This window comes from Halichoerus grypus, chromosome 3 (assembly GCF_964656455.1).
Source record: "Halichoerus grypus chromosome 3, mHalGry1.hap1.1, whole genome shotgun sequence".
NCBI classification, from domain to species: Eukaryota; Metazoa; Chordata; class Mammalia; order Carnivora; family Phocidae; genus Halichoerus; species Halichoerus grypus.
The window spans coordinates 35067955-35091750 of NC_135714.1; the positions used below are offsets into that span (position 1 = coordinate 35067955).

A 23796-nucleotide genomic window follows, 5' to 3' on the forward strand; every position below is an offset into this window, starting at 1 on the left:
AACCAGGAAGTGAGCCCTCACCAGACAGTGATGCTGCTGGTGTCTTGATCTTGGACCTCCCAGGCTCCAGAACTGTAATACAGCTCTATTGTTCATAAGCCACCCAGTCCATGGTATTGTTACAGCAGCCTGAACGGACTAAGATATGGAACATTAAATAGAGGGAAATAAATTTTTAAAAAATTTCTTAAAAATCTTTTATGAGATTTTCCTTAATGACAGCACAAAAATCATAATGTCCTATTTCTGGCACCTCAACTGGACAGAGATCCTCAGGAAAAAAACCAGTTCTCTGCTCTGAAGCCCTCAGATTGTATTTACTTTATGTAGTGGGACTTTTGAGGGCATGGTCCTTGGATGTTCTTAGCTGAAGAGTTAGGTGTCACTCCATAGCCATTTATACTGGGGTCTCAAATGCTGCCAGATGGCACTGGACATCACATCTCCCCCTCACATATTAATTTATAGTCAAGAATATCTATGAAGCAAAAGAATCTCCTGGGACAAAGGAATTGGAATCAACCCCTTCCCTTAAATGGGAGAGTAATTAAAACAATTCTAATGGACCAGTAGGGCCCTAACCAAGGTCTGAATATAAGGGACCTCTAAAGAAAAAACTCACCAAAATCGGAGGGGGGGGATGTCTAGACTAGTGACCTGTTCTCATCCAGTAGGGGGGCTGGATGATTCTAAGCACAGAATATTGCAGATGCCACAAGCCTGCTTCATTCAGGCACTACAGAAAAAAGCCTTAGAAAGATAGTGCTGGTGAAGCTGAGCACATGGAGCAGAACCTTTGGAGCTCAGGCAGTGGGATGCCCTGAGCAGGTCTGATACTGGAGGAGGGAGGGAGATCTGCACCGAAAGCTGGGAGCCAGGCACTCAGCCAGTGGGAGCTGGTAGTCACCCCTGCCCTGTCTCCCTCAGGACTCCAGGGAGCTCAGCTCCTCCATTAGCAGTAACAAAGAGACCCTGCAGGCACCTGAGGCCCACTCCCAGGATGTTGAAGGCTAGACGTTGCAGGTACCACCTGGTGTATGCCCCCAAATGGCTATTTATTCCTAGCGGTAGGCAGTGAGCTAGAAGTGAGCAGGCACAGCAACCTCAGGAATATCTAAGTGAATGCACCTAACCTCACAGGTCCTCAGGAATAATCCATGAAGATATCTGGGAAAAAGACTGGCATTCTTACTAATTTGGAATGTGGAAGTTTGTTAACTATTCTAATTAGACCCTTCGGTGAACTCTTATCTTACATTGTAGAAACAAGCAGGTTGGTTCTGGACATATGGGTAACACATTAATCTACACTCCTTCAACATCTGATGAATTAACCCACTGGGAGATGACAAGTCTAACAGCATTGGGCTTGCACAACCTGATGGATCCAATTCCACAACAGGGGTAGATGTACCTGTAGAACCCAAATCTTCAGAGTCTGTTGGGATACCTTGGCAATGGGGCCATGATACTGAAAATCTATTCGATGCGGTTCTTTTTCCTTCCACAAAGCTGAGAAGAGTGCTACCAGTGTTTAACTCCCTGACTCACCCTTTTCCTGACCATATCCATCTCCAAACTGCAACTCACATTTAATCTGGCAATGGGATTTGACCATCAAACCCTGCACACATAGGAACAGATCTGCCTCTCTTGCAGGTGGCTCTGTTCCTCCCATGAGTTGAGCTTACAAAGAAATAACAAAGCAAACCCATTTCCCTTATTTTCAAGTTCTTGGGGGGCATCTCTATATAGCCCCAAGTACTCAATATGGCCCCAAGTACAGACATACGAAGTAATGATAGTGACACCAGATCCAAACTCCTTCATTTTGAATTCTCCAGGAAAATAATTCAAGCATTCATCCCAGTGTCCTCACTGCTCACTCAGGCATCTGACATCCACTAATGGCATCATTACTCTTCTTAAACTAAAAGGTCTACAGAGCGAAGAACCTGGTGGACATAGTCCCACACCCAGCACTGTAAGGAAAAAAATGAAGCAGGTCTCAATAATTCCTTCTGAACCACCTTAGCTTCTTTCGGTATTGTACTCTCCAATGTCCGTAATGTCTTAAAACCAGCCAGAAGCAAACCAGTCTCCTAAAATAAACTATTCTGCACTAGCTTTTATTGAAATGAATAAGGGGAAGACTTTTCCTTATTTATGCAAAATAGAATAGACAATGATTCAATAATTCAGAATTCCAGATACTGTGAAAATTCCATATTTAGTGTTTGTAATATCTTATTATTTCCCCAGCAGAAAAGCATTTTTGTTTTCAAAAGCACCGTTGTTAACTATTTCAATTAATGATAAAGTTACTCAGTACTTAAATGATAAAATTACTTAGAACACACAGCAAACCAGGGATTTTTACCAGGCCAAATTCTTCATTCTTAGTTATAAAATGACCAAATGCTATTTCCAGGCTTCTGAAGGACCAAGAGTTTCAATACAGGGAAACAAAGAGTGACAGCATTTTTAGCTACTGAATGTGCTATAAGCAGATATTGCTTTGTATTACTAAAGAGGGACAGAGAAGCAACATCCTCCTGGCAGCCATTTTGACTTCCAGCAATAGCTTTCCTACTCAAGGAAAGAGAAGATGCTGATGCGTCAGCATTCTGATCCTGGCCCTGAAGTGAACAAGTGCTCTTCTTCCCCTAACAGTGTTTTGTATTAAACTCGCTTGGTGGTTGTGAGGCAAGCTCTGGTTTTTCCACTGATTACTTCTGTGACCCTGTGAAAACCACTACATCCTGGGGGGTGGGGTGGAGTGTGTGTGGGGGGGAGGGGTGGGGGGGTGGTTGTTTCTCTTCCTTTGTAAAATAAGGAAGGTAAGCTAATCCTCTGAAGTTCTTTCTCAGCTCCCAAATCCTGTGAAATCAGTATTTGCTCCACACCAGGAAGAGAAAGGTCAATACATCATTTGTTTAGAAGAACAATGAAATTTGCAAAACAAAATAAGAATCTCCCTACTCTAGCCAGATGTTTCACAGCCACAGCTGCCTTCCCTAATCTGCCCCAGAACCCAGTTACACAGTCAAACGGTGCTCCGTGTTTGAGAAGATCAGCATGATGATAATCTGTTGCTAGCAGCTCCCTGGCACCCACCTATTGACCAGCGATGACTGGGTTAATGAGTATGTGGACATACAGTCTTTCTTCCTCTGCCCAGATTCATGGTCACGTGCTTATAGGCATGCATTACAATGCAACAGAGAAGAAAAATGCTCAACAATTATTTAAGTGAAGGGCTCTGAGTCCTTTTCGTACAATTATAGCTGAAGTATCATCTTTGAAATGTTCTATTTCTCATCACAAATATCACGACCTAATCTGTCAGATTGTTCATTCATTCATTCAACGTATTTCAACATAAGTGCCTATGTCCCAGGCATTTTTTTTTTTTTAAAGATTTTATTTATTTATTTAACAGAGAGAGAGAGACACAGCGAGAGAGGGAACACAAGCAGGGGGAGTGGGAGGGAGAAGCAGGCTTCCCGCAGAGCAGGGAGCCCGATGCGGGGCTCGATCCCAGGACCCTGGGATCATGACCTGAGCCGAAGGCAGATGCTTAACGACTGAGCCACCCAGGCGCCCCTGTCCCAGGCATTTTCTTCAGAAACAGCAGAAAATAAGATTAGGTCCCTTCTCTCAGCAACTTAGTTTCTAGAGGAGAGCAAGATAATTACAGATCACGGTAGGTGTGAAGAAAATATAACAAGCGGTTGACAGAATGATTGACAGAACTCTCTGGGCTTCGGTTTCATCATTTCTATGACAGAGATGATAACAGTGTCTACTTCAAAGGGGGGGTTCACGAGGCCCCTGTGAGTTAGTAAATGTAGAAAACAGTGCCTGGTGTGGAGTCAGAGCTCACTAAATGTTGGCTGGCCTGGCTGGTGCTGTTTTATACTGACGGGGGAGGGAAGGCTTCTCTGAGGACAGGCCGAGTTGGGACCTCAATAAGGAATTAAAGAAGCGACAGTGTAAACCCAGCTGGGGAAGAGCAGGAACAAAGCCCTCGAGGTAAGAATCAGGTTGGCACTTCATGTACATGAGGATCGGTGATAGTGAACAGGGCATCACATAGGGAGAGGCAGGGCCAGATTGGGTAAGCAATAAGAAGCTTGAACTTAGATTCTTTATGCAGTAGGAATCCACTGAAAAGTTTTAGGTGGGAAGATCATTTTGAGGCTACTGTGATCATCCAGGAAAGATGACAGGGCCTGGGTGAGACAGTGGTGACAGAGATGAAATGGATGTATTCATGATATTTTTTTGGAGGTGGTGCTGCCCTGACCCTCACAGTCTCTCCAGGCCAAGCATTACCATTCCACCCATGTATGATGCCATAGTTATCTGCTATCTGATGCTACTCCAAGCCAAAGCCCAAGAATTGAGAGAAATTTAGGATTTTAAATGCAACAAATGATTAACCACTTAATAGAATTCTCTTTAGAGTCAACCAATCCTATCCTTAAAAATCATGCATCTTCTTCTTCTTATAACATACCAATCGACGATACCGCAAACACAGGTACACTCAAGGAAGGCATTACAGAATTGTAACTGGGAACACAGACCACGCACAGTGTGAGAGATACAGTTCAGGTCCATCAGTTGTGAGCTATGGCTGCCTTAGGCAAATGACTTAACTTTAGCTGTCTACCTTGTTTCACAGGCTTTTGTGGGGATTAAACGAAATAATGCATGTGCGTAAAGTATGCGGGACAGTGCCTGGCTCCTCATGCACATATAAAAATTATAGCTATTATTTTTATTACTATGAGCAGAAAGGCAGACTGTGGGGAAAAGGAATAGGTTTTATGGTCAGACCTGTATACCCATTTGTACATAACACTGTCCAAATTATTTTATGTTCTGAGCCTTAGCATCCTCATGCATAAAATAGTTCTAAATGACATTATGTGAGCAATGTAGCACAATATTTGTCACTCATACAATTCCTATCAGCCTGTCCTCTAGCCAGATATTATAAAGTTAATCTCCCTTCAAAATACTTGAGATGAGGAAAACAAGTCTTAAAGACACTAATGTAGGTATTAATATTTTTTTAAATTTTGGGATATTTAATTAAGGTTGTGACCAGTTAATACATCTAGACAGTAAAATAATGGACTTTACCTTATAATTTTATTAATTAATACAAAATCAGTAAATGTTTTCCCCTAAATTGTCATCTGTGTGGGGGGTTATGCAACAGAAAAGCAGGGGTGGGTAGGTAGGAGGGAGAAGAGAACAAAATACAAAGTCATTCTGTTGCCTGGTAATATGGTTATAGAACCATTGAGTTTTTGCAGACTCAACTTTATTGCAATTATAAAGTAAGGCTAAAGCTGAAATCAGAGTATCTATTATATTATCTCCTAACACATTCAGGAGAGTCCAGTTGTTGTATATCCTTTTGCTTGGTGGCCTCCAATATTAGACATTAAAGAGATCACAGTAATTGCTTATGGTTTTTGACATAGAACGAGGTCATCAGACAAACAGTCATACCTGCAACAGTCATGGACTCTAATAAAAGATTAACTGGAAAACTAGCCAGAGACTTCAGAGGCACAAACTACAGAACTTAGGTGTGATTAAAGTTGGGGGCTACTTATTAGGAAATCATGAGCATTTCCAAAATTTAAATAGGTTTTTATTTTGTTTTGTGAAAAAAATAGCAATTAAAAGTCCTCATGTAATAGGTTTTTTTTTTTTTTTTTGGCTCAAGTTTTTGGAACAAAGCAATCTTCAGCTAAATATAATTTACAGGTTTGTATTTATTTTGTTTTTAATGGTATCTTACTACATAAACAGTTTGTTTAATTAGAAATATAAAAGCAGTTATTAGAGCTACAAAAGAGATTCGAAATCCCATATCCTGCATTGTTGGAGCAGAACAGTGACTTCAAATGTTCAATTGTGAGCTTGATAGCAGCTGCTCAGAAAGGGTACAAAAGGAAGAAACCACCACTCTGGAAAACAATGAAATGGGTGCTTTAAAGGTTAAGACACTACATTTTCAAAGATGGCATTGAAGAAATCAAACACCTTTAAAAGTATGGAAATTAAATAGAAACTATTTAGCAACCTATCTCGAATTTCTAGCCCATGACTTCAATAGCCAGAAGGGAAATGAAATTTTCTATTGCATCAGTATACCTTCCTATACTGTGTTGATTTAGGCTCAGTGCAGTGGATATCTGCTGCTCATTTCAGCTCAACATCTGCTTCTCCTGAAAAATCCTTTGGTTTTCTTTGGAGAACTCCCCTTTCCCAACGGTAGGCAGTCTTTAGGGACTGGCACATCAAGATACCATTCCCTTTTTGACTTAGAGGTCGGCACACGGTCCATGTATAAACGAATCACAGTTTGCAGTTTGGACATATGAAAATGGTGAGCACAGGTAAGACACCTGAACTAACCATCTATTAGTCAAGCTGCCTTGGATCATCCTTGACCCACCTGTAAAGCTTCTCATTTGATTCTGGGAACTATTTTACCTACTTAAAGAATATGCTCAGCTTCCATATTACGGAATTTTAGCAGAGGCATTTCAGTCTTGCTTGAAGTTCTCTCCCAATGCCCATCTAATGTAGGATCTTGACACCATACCTGCTCCAGGCCACCAATCACTAGCTGACTTTCCTGCTCTGCATGGAATGATGACCTGGAACCATAATGCAACTATCCTGCCCACAAAATCACCAAGCTGCCTAGAACCTTCCCCAACCGGCCCTACTTGCTAGATCAGATCTCCTCTGATGTTAACAGCTGCCCTAACCAAGCCCTGAGTCCAGCATGTTCTGGGATAACTTTGGGTTGCCGCCCTAAGGAATTTGCACAACAGCCAAAAGCTTTCTACATCCCTAGCTTCCTCTCCTTTACCTTCTTGTTCATGCAAATGTGATGGTAGCTCGTTACCCTCAAGCCCAACTGAGTTATAACAAAATGTTGTAACAAAGGACATCCACTTACCCCAGTGATGTAAAGCATGGTTATTTGCTTCCAAAAATTGGTTGTTTTCATCTTACAGAATGGTTCACTTCTTTTTTTAAATAATTCTTCTCAAAACGATGAAGATAAGGAAACTACTTCTCATGGAGCACTGCTTATGGTCAGAGAGCCAGTGAGTACCATAGCCAGGACAATACATGGAAACTGATTAAAGTCCAACCTAGCTCTAAAGCTCTAACACTGATGGATGCATTCATTCATGCAACAATTAAGCTTGACCTGACTTCTAACTCTTTTTCTCCTCTACCTGCCCTATTCCACTTTAATAGTTTTTCCAACCATAAATCTCTCCTACCCTCATGGCCTTGTTAGATGCTACTTCGATGTTAAAGCACCCTCCCTGACCATTCCTCCTTGAAGTGTCACCTACAGATTTTTTAATAGATAGTGGTCTTTGGACCATTCCAATATTCATCTTTTGACCTATATACTTATACATAGCAACAGAGAATAAAAATAGATGTTAGAAATATACCTAACTTTTACACTGAGACAGGACAGGCAGAAGGGCACATGTAAGTAACTGTCAGGTATGTTATTCTAATATGGGGAAGTAAAAAAGAACACTTCAGGAAAGTCTCTTGCATGTAATAAATGTTCACTAAATTTTCTATTTTACTATCAGGCATCCAAAAATTCCTGGAAGTTCTGTGCCTATCCTGATACCCACTAATAAATTCTATCAGGACCTGTCATACAATACATGGTAAATGATATATTCCTTTAAGTGTCTTTGTGGGAACTGATCTAAAAATAAACAAATGTGCAACCACATAGACAGTATTTCTTATCTAGAACAGGAAAAAAATGGCTTATTACTTCCTGAACTCATGCTGAATTGCAGCAAGCTCCAAAAGTAGTACTATGAACTCTAAGTGGTGGACACTAAAAAAAGTATTCCTGACAGTAGGAAGACAGGCTATCCTTAAGCAAGTATCACATGAAAATCTATGGCATGCCTAGTGTTGAACCTCACACGTAGTAAGCACTCAATTTCCTTGGCCACCAGCCTTAGATATTAACCTAGAAAAATAATCATCTTGGGCATGCTTAATTGCTAAAATTATAATGAAAAATTTTATTAATGCCAAATCATGCTTAACAGGAAAGGAAGAAGAACAATAAAAGATGGAAGGAATTTAATGATCTCTCCTTGGGAATAGCCCATAGATCATTTGGTCAGATAAAAGAAATAAATGGTATGTTCCCAATATAGATTTAAAAATTGGCACAAAAACAGACTGCACTAGCAATGAGGGGTTTCAACTGCCAGACATCTACCAGGCATCTCCCACAAGTCTCAATTAGCTAAAAGCACCATTGACTTGTCTTGGCATCAAATTCATCTCTGAGAAGATGCAGGAAACAAGATGAGTAATTGCTACTATGGACTGGGCTCTAATCAATGCAAAAGGGATAAAGTAGAAATGAAACTTGTAGAAAACATAACTGTCCCAAAGAGCTTCTGACAGGCAAAAAGGGGAGTATCAGACCAAGCCAGACATGTATTCTAGACTCTGGAAGGACACATTTCAAGTTATCATCAAGACCCAAAAAGGGCAGAAGTCCAGAAGGCTGTCTAAAGCAACCCGGGGTGCCTCGGTGGCTCAGTTGGTTAAGCTTGTGCCTTTGGCTCAGGTCATGATCCCGGGATCCTGGGATCGAGCCCCACATCAGGCTCCCTGCTCAGTGGAGAGTCTGCTTCTTCCCCTCCCTCCCTCTGCCCTGCCCCCTCTCCCCTCTGCCCCTCCTCCTACTTGTGCGCACTGCGTGCTCTCTCTCAAATAAACAAACAAACAAATAAATATTTTTAAAAAGGCAACACGCTGACCGACTGTGAAAGGTCCTGATGAGGGGGAAAGGGAGGCGTCTTCAAAGAGACCAGTGCTGCCACACAAGTAAAAGAAGATAAACAAGATCATGGAAAAGGTTGGAAATCGGCTCACATGTTCAAGAGTGAATAATAACAGATGCACAGACATCTGAGAATGAAGGAAAGGTGTTTTAAAAAAATGTCAGCGATGACTGAAATGTTTTCTTCCTTCCATTTGGGAGTACAAGGAACTGCTGGGATAGGTCTGCTGCCTGCAACTGATGGTATAATGTTAAGAGATAATAAAATAAAAACAGAACTTCTCAGCTCCTACTTCACGTCATTCTCTATCAAGGGTAATCAACTTAAGACTTTCTTAGAAAAGTTAAAACAAACATTAGTTGGTGGCACCAAAACACAAATGAAAGGAGGAGCTTGCTAAAAAAAGAAAAGCCATCACCTAGCTGCTCTAAATGAACTCCTATCTTGTAGCTTATCTGTGTCTTTATCTATACACACATACATACTTATAGACATGTATATATTTTTAAACCTACAGAACTGTGAGAACCTGCAGAATCATTAAGTGGATTGTCACTAATCACAGAAGAACCACGGTGAATGAGAGAGGTTCCAAAAGTTGGAGGTAAGAAACTGCTGTCCCAGTGTTCTGAACAGGAAGTTAAAGGAATCCTATACATTAGAAACTGTTTATGAACATAGTCTACAGAGGTCTTTCAGAACTCACAAATTTATATAATGGGAACTACAATTTCTAAAGGATTTATGGTAAAAATCTGAAAATAACTCAAAGTTAAAAACTTTTCCCTTCAGCATTGAGAATTCAGTTAACATTGAATAGGACTTCATGGTCTTAAAAGTGGTGTTTCTCATAACACAGGTTATATAGTCAGAGATTTAAAAAAAAAATTTCCCCTTTAAAAAAGATTTTTTGTATTACCTAAGTCGAAACAATACTGTTACTGGCTAATGCATTTGGAGTCAATGCCAGTCAAAAATCAAGTGTAGATGATTAAAAGAATGGTTTAAAGGAAGGAGGTGATCATCAGGGACCAGCAAACTTCTACAGACTTTCTTTCCTTTTTTAAAATAGAGCCTTTAGGGGTGCCTGGGTGGCTCAGTTGGTTAAGCATCTGCCTTCAGCTCAGGTCATTATCTCGGGGTCCCAGGATCAAGCCCTGCATTGGGCTCCCTCCTCAGTGGGGAGTCTGTTTTTCCCTCTCCCTCTCCCCCTGCTTGTGGGTGTGCTCTCTCTCTCAAATAAATAAATGAAATCTTTAAAAAAAAAAAAAAGATAAAATAGAGCCTTTAGCCTTGGATTTCAACAAGGCTTTTAGCTAAGTCCTATTCTTTTAAACAGAGACACGATTCCATAATTATGTAATGATGTGAATTCTTAACTAGTTGACCAACATCTGCAGACAGGGCTCACACTGGAGGTTCCCTTTGCACCACCCCTCCCCGCCGCCTGCAAGCCCATGTGAAGGAGCTTACCCTGAGACACCCCTGGCTTCTGCCCCTCTAATCCTCTCCTGACCTGCTACTTTGGCCTGGGGTGCCAGGGTTAACATGGGGTACCTGACCAGCTGGGCCAATCTGATTCCCTTCTAGGAATGTGGTCTTGTGGTCCAGAGACATAGGCAGGCAGACTCAGCACTGAGCAGGGACCTTCACAGAGAATGGGGCTGGAGGCGGTCATAGTACCTTGAAGCCATATGCATGCCAAAGGTATGAAGTAGGAAATGAAATAGATTACAGAGGAGGAAAAAAAAAACAGGACAATATTATGCAGAGTGAGTGACCCCAAAGGCTGAGTCTCATGAGTCTCTGCTGTGATACAAGAGGATCCCCTGGACAGAGAAAATAAATACATAACTTAAAGAGGGCTCCGGAGCCAGAATGCCTGGATTCCAATGACAGGATAAGGACATCCAGGGCACCACTAATAAATGTACAGATGACATTAAAGACTCAGAATTCGAGAAGGTTTGGGGAGCCTGAATGAATTGAAGATTCTATACTAAAACCTAAAACAAACAAACAAACACCCCAACTATGCAAATACAACATGGGGGACATTTGGCCCAGCAAAACGTGGATCAAATAAAAGATTTCATTGCTTTTATTGCTTTCTTAGCAAGAGAGCACTTGCTAAGAATTCGACCTGGCTGAGAATGAAATGAGCTGTTTCACAAGGGGGCACGGTTCCCATCACTGAGAGGTATTCAAGCAGGAACTGGGTAACCAAAGCCTAAGCAGGCAGTGTCAGGGGCTGTGTTGGACTGTATGAGCTCTAAGTTCCCTCCAACTCTACAGTTCCACAAGGCTATCTTTTTAAAAAGATTAAAAAAAGACAATTATGAGGTCATCAGAGAACCACAAATGCAGTGCCATGTGCAACCAAGTTTTAATCACTTTAGACATGGAGAAAAGCATTATTGAACTGATAAAGATCCTTGCAGGCTAGTTAACCCTACAGACTTCAGTAGCAATGCATTCATAGGAAGATATAACTGAATTATAGTTCTGAATGAGCCAGCCCTTAAAACACACTAGGGAAAAAATACAAATAAACCACCATGAAAATTATCTGAATTATTACAACTTTCATTTTTAGAGCTATTTATGCACCTTACAATGTAAAAATAGGTGAACACATGACTGGTTCCAACAGACTAATTCTCATTTTATTTAAGGAAGCAGAAGCAGTCAAATAACATCATTTTGATGCTGTATTATTCGCAGGATGAGTCAGTGGAGTTTGACAGGCACCTGCTTCTTACTTCCATTGTGACTTTGTAAGAGAGAAATAATAATTCTCCTTTGTTTCTTAACAAGGTCTCAACCATCAAAAACACCTAGTGAGGAACCTAAAGCCTACTTGCTAATTATGACTTTGGCAGAGAAGTCAGTAAGCACACACAGCAACATAAGCTGCCCACAAGCAAGACCATTTTACTCTATAGAACACTGCCCAGGATAAGAAAAGGGGTGACGTGCTCATCTGTCTGTTGAAGACAAACAGTGGCACAATCTGGCATGTAACATATCGAACAAGTCCACTGAACAAGGGCTGGAAACATGGGAAATCCATAAAGGAGCACCAGAGAACCCCCACCACATCCCAACATGACCTTAAGAATGGGTGTGACCTGGGGTTGGCTTCTCTGCCATAAGTACTGTGGGCAGTATTAAAGAACCCACCAAGACTGGTTAGACAAGACAGGCTCAAAGATCTAGGAGTCACCTGCACAAAAGCAAAGTAAGGCATGGCTGGCTTCCTTCAGTATGTCAGGATGTGGCTAAAGAAGACGACAGAAACCTCCACTGAGCACATTAAACCAGGAGGTATGAAATGACAGCTAGTGGGCTGCAAAGATGTAGATGACCCAGCACTGTGCTCGGTGACATTAAAGCAATGACACTTACACATGTGTGAGATTGCCATCAGCCCTACCCAACTCGCAGGTGGAACAAGAATGATGCAAGGATGGGTTGCACAGATGCTTCAAGAACCTTCTAACACCCCAAATAAAAATCACCCACCATAGAGGGAGCCTCTTAATTCAACGCTTGAGCCTCTACATGCTACCACCACTAATTAGAATCACAAACCCAGCCCTTCAGATCTGCTGGGACACCCTGGCCATTAGTGAGCAAAGTGAAGAAAACTCCATGAGATTTTAAAACCACTCTGACATGTTAAAATCTCAGCTTCCAAAAGCTGAACAGCTTGATCTTAATTCCAGTCACTCACCAGACACAGATTCAAGTAACATTTGCTTAGCACCTACTTTATAGCAAGTGATTTCATTTAAGTTCACCACTCTGAAGGATGTTCCGGCAGCTTGGAACACCTCAAGAGCCAAGAGAACATGATGATGACAAGAAAGAAAGTTCTCCTCACCTCTGATTATGGAGTGAAAAGTCCTGCCAATAGAAATATCAATCCCAAACAGATTAAATCCATACAGTTCCCAGATGTCTAAAATCCACTGCAACAGATAAAGACACGAATAGTTATGTTTACTGAAGTTCTAAAGAATATTCAAAGAAGAGGAGGGAAATAGGAGATGGAAATCCTGATTTCAGAATAAATGTGATACTCTAAGAAACCAAAAAAAAAAAAAAAAAAAATACACACGAACATACCTATTACGCACATGTGGACCTTCCCACTCTTTTCTAAGATGCGAGGATGTTTTCAGTCCTTCATGCCAGTGTTTTCTATCTCAGTAAATGGCACCGTCATTTTGGGCTCAGGGCCCAAAATTTTATTCATTCTCCACTCCTCTCTTTCTTTAATGCTCCACCATCCTATCCATGAATAAATCTGTTAGATCTACCTTCAGACTGTATCCTCTTCTTGTCGCCTCCCTGCTGCCTGGTAGTCCACACCACCATCACTACTCCTTGTTTCATCTCCTATCCTCGAGGTGAAATCAGAATCTCTGAGGGTGGGACTCAGGCATCAGTGTGGTTAAAGTTCCTTGGGAGAGTCCAGCGTGCAGCTAGTCCACTCTTTACACAACAGGCGGATGATTTACTGGTGCGTATTAGTACCATTCTGCCAAAGGAAAATGGAGTCTCAGGTTATGTGTCTCGCCCAAGGCCACACAGCTTGGAAGAGCCAGAGGTCAGTTATCACTTCAGGCTAATTGGGAGCCCAAATGCCTCATTTCTTTTTCTCTTATGTCAACTATTATAAGGTGATAGCTTAAGATGCTGAGGAGAGTAGGGACAGCACTAAGGAAGTTATCGCCTCAAATTCTGTTGCTGTGCCACTGAAAACAAATGCACTCTACTTTTTAAGTGGCTACCGTGTCAAATAATCTGGTACCAAATAGACTAAAAACACATGAAATATAAATAGTAAAGATGGTGACTCTAGTTTGAGTCAATAGGATTTTTAAGAAAGGACAATTCCAGCTGAAAATATGGAAAAATGTCTGATATAAAGAAAACTATTATACAGACCTAAATCTTGGTATTCAGACTTAGTTAAAATTAAAACATGTAAGGGAGTAGTTCACCAACCATAAGGATAAATTCCACAGGAAAAGTCACTTAATAAGATCAAGGAAGATTCCACTTGGCATTTGGGAAAATTAAGAGAGCTTTTTTTTTCCTTCTTTCTTAATTATATTCACTAAGAAGTCAACAAAAAGGCCAAGTCATGTAATGATTCTTCCATTGAACTTTAAACAAAAAGACAAGAATAAGTAGCCATTTGGGGTTAAATTGAGCCAACAATTCAGAACTTTCCCTCCCCTCCTAGGTTAAATTCTAGTTTTTAAAAAAGATTTCCATCTGTGGAGTACAAGTCACATTATCACCTAAAAAAAAAAAAAAAAGTCAAGTCTAAATGAAGAAACAGTAAGGATAGAAGAGAATTATAAAATAAAAAACAATCACACAATGGTTGGACACAATGCACGGGCTCCAAGGCACGTGGAGCTTGTTTTCTAATCCTCAGAGTTTGAAATAATCACATCCTGAAGCCAGACACTCAGTACCCGTGCATGTGGCCACAGAGAAACCTCACAGGCTAACTTAAGAGACTCAAAAATGAGTTTCATCTCAGCAACCAGAGAAAGCAGGTAAATTAGAACTTGTGGTAAGTTTTCATTTTCTGTACATTAACCTATAAAAAACTTCACATCATGGTGGGATAAATCAAAGAATACAAAAATACTAATCCAAAAGGATACATGTACCTCGATGTTTATAGCAGCATTTTCTACAATAGCCAAATTGTGGAAATAGCCCAAGTGTCCACCCACTGAAGATGCATAAAGAAGAGGTGGTATATATACACGATGGACTATTACTCAGCCATAAAAAATGACATCTTGCCATTTGCAACGACATGAATGGAGCTAGAGAGTGTTATGCTAAGCAAAATAAGTCAGAGAAAGACAAATACCATATGATTTCACTCATATGTGGAATTTAAGAAACAAAACAAACAAGCCAAGGGAAAAAGAAAGAGAGGGGCAAACCAAGAAACAGACTCTTAACTATAGAGAACACACTGAGGGTTACCAGAGGGCAGGTGCATGGGGGATGGGTTAAACAGGTGACGGGGAATAAGGAGTGCACTTGTGATGAGCACCAGGAGCTGCATGGAAGTACTGAATCACTATATTGTACACCTGACACTGATATCACACTGTATGTCTACTGACAGGAATTTAAATAAAAATACAAAAAAAGGAAAAAATAATTATAAACTGGAGAAAATAAACCCCTCACCATAAAGTTGTCACAGAGGTTTCAGAGATTTACCAAATAATTAAGGTATTTCTAGGAGCAAATGATTACATATATAGGCTACAAATATAGGATGAATAAAGAGATTAATCACTACCATATACCAGAAGTAAGTAGGTTAGCAAAAAAACTAGTAAGGACACTGCAGAAAGGCTCAAATTCATCACACTTCCAGAGTAGATATAACACCGGCTAAAAATAAACTAAATGTGTTTACTCGTCATTTGGTTATATTAAGTGTTTAGGATTTTAAAGAAAGTCTTCAAAATCTAATAATCGAGTATCATCCTAGAAACTTTACCATTTCTGAGAAGGGTAAGCAAGAGGAGTATAATTAGACCCATGAGGTAACTGAGCAATAGACAAAGATTTACCAAAATATCCACATGCACTTGGTTTCTGGCTGACAACCTACATGGCTTTATATACCCTATTCCTCATCCTCTCTGCAAAGTAAAAAATTCAAAGATCCACACCAGTGTTTTCCAGCATTGCTGTACTTCAGAATTACCTGGGAGATATTAAGGATCAGTGCTTGGTCCATACGCCCAACGGACCAGACTGATTCCATTGGTCTCGGATAGGTCCAGGTACCGGTATTATTTAGAAGTTCCCGATTTGATTCACTGTGCAACCCGGGTTGAGCACCACTGAGGTACACAACATGGCTATAAAACAATCTACATTACACAAGCCTCCCCGTGCCTGACCACACTGGACACACTTAGCCCAAAAGATGGCAGACAGAATCATTCTTCTTTAGTGACAGGGTGATTCATACCACATCCTTAGAATGCTAAGTCAGAGCTCCTTAAATATCTCCTATCTTTAAGGTTTGCAGGGCTAAGCCTACATTGACATGAGGGAGAGATGTGGGGGAAAGATGGGCTGTAGATGCTGGAAGGGGACTTCTCTTATACCAAGTTGGATTTCTTTTAGGACCAGAGTTAAGCCCAGGGATCCAAGCCAATTACAGAAGCTAGTCTCGACTGGTGTCAGAATAAACCAACTCTCAGATTCACCCTTGCATTCACTGTTTGCTTGCTTACCTCATGAAAGTCAATCTTGTATTCTAAATAGGTCTGGCCCACTAAAGTGGTTTCCTGGTCCAGAACAGAGGCTAGCTTTGGCCTTCTTAGTAGTAGTCTCTGCCTAAACTGTCACCTGACTAGTGCGATCCCATTAAGTACAACCCCAAATAGATCAAGATCAGTCATCTTTAACGATGGCTCACACAAAATAATGAACAGAGGCTCAATTTAAAACAGACATTTCCTTTTGCCCAGTTGGTTGTGTAAATGATCACAAAGCCAAGTTCTATAGTCCGCTTCGATCAATGGAAGTGATGGCAACATTGTATATAAAAGCATACTACTGGAAGCTGCCGTCTATGTATACACGTTACATGTTAACATTTAAGTGGAAACTAATAGGTAAGGCAGGATGGTTTTTGCTTATTAACATACTTAAAAAGAGAACTTTTTAAAAAATAAAAACAAAACAATAGCTCCAAAAGATGCCATCATGTACTTACATAAAACCTCTGAATTGTCACAAGGGCCATGTCAAAAGCAGTATCATTTAAGCACTAACAAGGGTTTATGAGGATATCCGTGACAGCCTGTTATTGTAAGGAAGGAAGCTGAAGGCTTAAATCTCTATTTAATAGAAAGGCATATCCACACATATATTTTTAATACGCTTCCTTTGAGCCATGATTTCCATTATGAAGTTGTACTCTGAAGAATGCTAGTAAATCCTAACATGTAAACACATGGTGGAGGGATAATTTACACCTGTGCTGTCCGAAATGGCAGCCACTGGCCACATGCGGCAACTGAGAACGTAAAATGAAACTAGTCCAAATTGAGATGTGCTGTGAATATAAAATATGCGGCAGTTAGAAACATACTACAAAAAATGAATGCAAAGTATCTCATTATTAATTTTTATATCAACAATATGGTAAAATAGTATTTTGGATATACTGAAAGAATATATTATTAAAATTAATTTCACCAGTTTCTTTTCACTTTTTTAATGTGGCTACCAGAATATTTAAAACTACATATGTGGCTAGCATTTGCAGCCCACATTCTATTTCTCTTAGTGTTTATCTCAGATAGGAATGCCAATTTGATGTAAACAGTTTCACGGAATCATTAGTTAAATCCCGGTTGGTCTAAATTCTGATCTATACTCCTAGCAGATGAGTAATAGCTCAGCTATTTTGTAAGGGATCCTATATGAAATCTTAAAAGTTGTATGTTGGATCCAAAGTTCAAATATAAAAAATCCAAAATTCCAAAATTAAAATCCACAATACTTCAGCAGATAAAAATGAACCAATCTTGCTGAAAAAATAGCATAATTGAAATACACCTGGTCAAGGCTAGTTAATTGAAAACCTCATTTAAAAATACTTTGTTTCATGACACACATTATAATTTTAAAACTTACAAAGATGAAAATTAACTGAAAAACTATTTAAAAGGAAAGAATTCAGACTGATGGACAGTGTCAAAATCAAACACCTCAAATGTGCTAACAGTCAAACAAGAACATATAATGTAGAAAGGATTCTATTCACAATATCTTCATAAAATTTAAATCATCTATGAAAAAATAATTAAAGTAGACAGGATTTAAGAAAGCTCTACCCAGCACAGGAAAGAAATGCCAATAAATTGAGAAAAGAAACTAAGCTTCAATGACTCAATATATGAAAGATGTCAATTCTTTCAATAAATTCATAAACTTAATGTAATCCCAATAAATATCCCAACACATTTTTAAATTTGATTGAGTGATTCATTCACTGGTTCAAGTGGAAAAATAAACATGAAAAATAAACAAAAAAATCAGATAAAAGAGCAGTGAGAGTAGGAGAGCTAAGAGGATAACTCTTAATTGCAGTAATGGAATTTGATTCTAGGGGACAAAAAAGACCAAAATAGAGAGGGGAGGGCAGACAAAGGGGGGAGAGACTGCTTCCAGAAATGACTCAACTGTATAGGTCAACTTAGTAAAAAGAAATACCTCAAAGCTGTACAAGAAGAATGTAGTATTATTAAATATATGATTATTATTTCAGGTGGGTTATTGTTTGAGAAAAAATAAAATTAGATCCCTACCTCATATCTCACAACAAAATATACCCCACAGGAATTGCCCATGTAACTAGATTTAAATTGAACCCTAAAAATACTAAAAGAAAAATGTAAGTGAAAAATTATCACGACCTTGAAATGAGAAATATGACATTAAAGCAGAAATTTTAATGAAAAAACTGAAAGATTACATATCATAAAAATTAACTTGGATATAGAAAAGGGTCCAAAATGGCAATGTGGGAAGACCCTGAACTCACCTCCTCCATGGACACACTCAATCTACACCTACATATGGAACAATTCCTCCTGAAGAACTGAGAGACTGACTGAACAGCTTCCGCACAACAAATGATAGAGAAACTATGTAGAAGGTGGCAGGAGAGATAGAGATGTGGTAACAACTGGGAGCCCCCACCTCCAATGCTGTGAATTGCAGTACTGAGGGACCGTAAGCAGATTCATCTGTCCCTGGGCATTGAAAAGAGCTGCCGTTTAGGAGAACAACTGGATCCACCAAGCACTCATGAAAGGATCTACTGGAACTCTCTCTAGATCGGTGGAGCTGGCAATCACCAGCCCTATTTATATTTCCCCCTCCATCTTGATAGTGTAGACAAGACCGGAGTCTGGGCACCCTGGCTGGCCTGCTGCCTCAGTGAGCATGGGCGCTAACCTCCTCCAGCCACAGTTTAAAAGAGCAATTAGAACATAAAGGAACAAGCCCCAGAAATGTGCTAACCCACAAGGGAGCTGTGCAATACTCTCCAGAGTCAGAGGGGCTGGCAAGTGCCACTGTTTAAGTTCCCCCTCCACCTTATGAGGGCAGATAGAAGCAGGGTCTGGGAACCTTGGCTGGCCTGTTGCCTCAGTGAACCTGGGCCCCTGGCTGACACCAGCCCCAGCCATCCCACTGAAGTGGGCTCCAATGTGGTACACACTGGGACAGCCCTGGATAGCACCCACTACAACTCCAGCCATCTTGCCAAGGACACACAAAGGGGCAAAGCATCCCAGAACACTCCAGGTCCACACAACTCCAGCTCCTCACTAGGGCACCAGCTACGTGGAGCACTGCGGGACCCTTCAACCCACACCCACTTCAGCTCCAGCTGTCCCACCAGGGCCCTCCCTGTGCAGAGCACCCCGAGACCTCCCAGCCCACATCTGCCTTGGGCTCCAGCCATCCTGACAGGGGTCCCTCTGCACAGAGAACCCTTAGACCACTCTGACCCACACCCACGTCAGCTCCAGTTACTCCACCAGAGCAGCCCCTGCATGGGATGCCCAGGATCCCTAGCCCACACCTTCTATAGCTCCAGTCAGCCAACCAAAGCCAGCAGGCACACCAAGTCTACACTGGGGACATCCCTGCACAAGGCCATTCCCTCAACTTTATGAGAAGTAGTTGTTCTGCCTAATTCATAGAAACAAATACACAAAGTCAAACAAAATGAGGAGACAGAAATATGTTCCAAATGAAAGAACAAGACAAAACCTTAGGAAAAAAAAATTAAATGAAAAGGAGATAAGTGGGGCACCTGGGTGGCTCAGTGGGTTGAGCATCTGCCTTTGGCTCAGGTCATGATCCCAGGGTCCTGGGATTGAGCCCTGCATTGGGCTCCCTGCTCTGGAGGAGCCTGCTTCTCTTTCTCCCTCTGCCTGCTATTCTCCCTGCTTGTGCTCTCTCTCTCTCTCTCTCTCTCTCTCAAATGAATAAATAAAATCTTGACCAAAAAAAAAAAAAGAGATAAGCAATCTACCTGATAAAGAGTTCAAAAATGGTCATAAAGATACCGCCAGAATGGAGAGATGAGTGGATGAACTCAGTAAGAACTTCAACAGAGAGAGAAAAAGAACCAATCAGAGTTGAAGAATACAATAACTGAAATGAAAAATACACCAGAAGGAATCATGAGTAGATTAGAGGATGCAGAAGAATAGATCAGTGATCTGGAAGACAGGGTAATGGGAAGCATACAAGCTGAACAGCAAAAAGAAAAAAAAAGATTTTAAAAAATGAGGATAGGTTAAGGGATCTCTGAGACAACATCAAGTGTACTAATATTAACATTATAAGGGTCTCAGAAGGAGGAGAGAAAAGGGCAGAAAACTTACTTGAAGAAATAATAATTGAAAACTTCTCTAAACTGGGAAGGGAAACAGACATCTAGGTCCAAGGAAGTTCAGAAGGCCCCAAACAACATGAACCCAAGAAGGTCCACACCAAGACACATAACAATTAAAATGTCAAAGATTAAAGATAAAGAGAGAATCTTAAAAGCAGCAAGAGAGAGCCAACTAGTTAGGTAAAAGGGAAACCCCATAAGGTTATCAGCTGATTTTTTAGCAGAAACTTTGAAGGTCAGAAGAGGGTAGCAAGATATATTCAAAACGTTAAAAGGAAAAAAAACCTACAACCAAGAATACTCTACACAGCAAGGTTATTTATCATTCAGAACTGAAGGAGAGATGAAGAGTTTCCCAGACAAAAAGTTGAAGATCATCACCACTAAACTGGCCTTATAAGAAACATTAAAGGGACTCCTTTAAGTGGAAAAGTGAAGGCCATAATTTGAAGAAAATTATGAAAGGGAAAAATTTTGCAAATAAAAGCAAATACACAGTAAAAGTAGTAGAGCAATCACTTTTAAGGCCAGAATGAAGGTTAGAAGACAAAAGTAGTAAAATCAATTATATCTAAAAGATTAGTTAAGGGGATTCACAAAATAAAAAAGATGTAAAATATGACAACATATATATAAAACGTGGAGAGAGTAGTAAAAATGAAGTTCAGAATATGTTCAAACTTAAGTAACCATTAACTTAATATACTCTGCTATATACTTAGAATGTTACATATGAACCTTATGGTAACCAGAAACCAAAAACCTATGACACATACACACACACAAAAAGAGAAAGGAAGCCAAGCATAACACTAAAGAAAGTCATCCATCACAAGGAAAGAAAGAGAAGAAAGGAACAGAGAAAAACTACAAAGATGACCAGAAAACAATTAATGAAAATGGCAATAAGTACACATCTATCAATAATTACTTTAAATGTAAATGGCCTATATGCTTCGATCAAAAGAAAAAGAGTGATGGAATGGACAAAAAAATTAGACCTCTATATAAGCTGCATACAAGAGACTCACTTCAGACCTAAAACACATACAGACCAAAAAGGAAGCGATGGGAAAGACAGTCCATGAAACTGGAAGAAAAAAAAAAAGCCAGGGTAGCAATACTTATATCAGACAAAATAGACATTAAAATGAGGGTAACAAGAGACAAAGAAGAGCATACATAATAATAAAGGAAACAATCAAACAAGAGGATATAACAATTGTAAGTATCTATGTACCCAAAACAGGAACACCTAAATACATGAAGCAAATACTGACAGGTGTAAAGGGAGAAATGGACAGTCATACAATAATAGTAGGGGACTTTAATAGCCCATTTACATCAATGGATAGATCATCCAGACAGAAAATCAGTAAGGAAACAATGGCTTTGAATGACACATTAGGCCAGATAGACTTAACAGATATATATAGAACATTCCATTCATAAACAGAATATACATTCTTTCAAGTGCACATGGAACATTCTCTAAGACAGATAACATCTTAGGCCACAAAACAAGTCTCAGTAAACTTAAGAACACTGAAATCATATCAAGCATCTTTTCTGACTGCAACAGTATGAAACTAGAAATCAATTACGAGAAAAAAATTGGAAAAGAATGCAAACGCGGAGGATAAATAACATGCTACTAAATAACAAATATGTCAATGAAGAAATTGAAGAGAAAATAAAAAAAAATACATGGAGACAAATGAAAACACAAGAGTCCCAAATCTTTGGAATTCAGCAAAAGCGGTTGTAAGAGGGAAGTTTATAATGTTACAGGCTTACTTCAAGAAACAAGAAAAATTTCAAATAAACAATCTAACTTTATATCTAAAGAAATTAGAAAAAGAACAAGCAAAGCCCAAAGTTAGAAGAAAGGAAATAATAAAAATCAGAGTGGAAATAAATGAGTTTTTTCTATATTTTTACTATCTATTTCAATGAAACCAAGAGATAGTTCTTTCAAAAGATAAACAAAATTGATAAACCTTTAGCCAGACTCAACAAGAGAGAGAGCTCAAATAAAATCAGAAATGAAAGAAAATAACCAACATCACTGAAATACAAAGAATAAGAGACTATTACAAAAAGATACATGCCAACAAATTGGACAACCTAGAAGAAATGGGTAAATTCCTAAAAACATAATCATCCAAAACTGAATCAGGAAGAAATAGAAAATCTGAACAGACTTATTACAAATAACGAAATTGAATTGGTAATCAAAAAATCTCTTGACAAACAAAAATCTAGGACCTAAAGGATTCACAGGTGAATTCTACCAACTATTTAAAGAAGACTTAATACCTATTCTCAAACTATTCCAAAAAAATAGAAGAGAAAGGAAAGCTTCCAAATTCATTCTACAAGGCCTGCATTACCTTTACACCCAAACCAAACACACTACAAAAAATGAAAACTGCAAGCCAATATCCCTGATGAACATATATGCAAAAATCTCAACAAAATATTCACAAACGACATTCAACAATACATTAAAAGAATCATTTGCTATGATTCAATGATATTTATCCCAGGCATGCAAGAATGCCTCAATACCCTTAAATCAATCAACATGATGCATATTAACAAAATGAAGGATAAAGCCCATATCATCATCTCAAAAGATGCAGAAAAACCATCTGACAAAATTCAACATCCATTGATGATAAAAACTCTTAACAAAGTGGGTTTAGAAGAAACATACCTTAACATAATAAAAGCCATATATGACAAACCCACAGCTAACATCATACTCAATGGGGAAAAGTTGAAGGTTTTTCCTCTAAGATCAGGAACATCTTGCCATTTGAGACAATATGGATGAACCTACAGGGTATTATGCTAAGTGAAAAAAGCCAGAAAAAGACAACATATGATTTCACTTATATGTGGAATCTAATAAGCAAATGAATAAAGAAACAAAAAACAGAAACAGATTCACAGGTACAGAGAACAAACCGATGGTTGTTGGAGGGGATGGGTGTGTGTGGGGGTGCAGTGGGAGAATGGGCAAAATGGCTGAAGGGGAGTGGGAAATTCAGGCTTCCAGTTATGGAATAAATAAATCATAGAGATGAAAGGTACAGCATAGGGAATATAGTCAATTGTGTTGTAACGGAATTGTATGGTGACAGATGGTAGCTATAGTTGTGGTGAGCAGAGCATAATAGAAAAGTTTGAACCACTATGATGTATACCTGAGATTAATTTAACATTCATTGTGTGTCAACTATCCTTCAAAAAATTTTAATTTAAAAAATGTTTATGAAAATTAGCATACACACTAGAAAATACAGAAGTTAAAAGGTAAATTATAAACAGAAAATAGTGTCTTTAACATATGAGAAAATTAAAATTAAATTAAAATTAAAACAAATTTCAGAAAGGAACATGAATAAA

General features: G+C 39.4%; 1 protein-coding gene across 5 annotated transcripts in view; it reads right to left on the reverse strand.

Annotated features, from left to right (window-relative positions):
* The window catches only part of ATP8A1 (ATPase phospholipid transporting 8A1), a 219902-nt gene that overhangs the window by 188836 nt on the left and 7270 nt on the right, over positions 1 to 23796 (reverse strand). For 3 of the 5 annotated variants that reach the window (XM_036076977.2, XM_036076978.2, XM_036076974.2), the window contains exon 1: positions 13217 to 13404. The exons of 1 other annotated variant lie outside the window; for it this stretch is intronic. In XM_036076977.2, the coding sequence (XP_035932870.1) occupies positions 13217 to 13292 (76 nt within the window). In that variant the 5' untranslated portion in view covers positions 13293 to 13404. Of the gene's footprint in view, positions 1 to 13216; positions 13405 to 23796 lie in introns of those variants that run through there. One more of the 5 variants, XM_036076973.2, reaches the window with a different exon arrangement.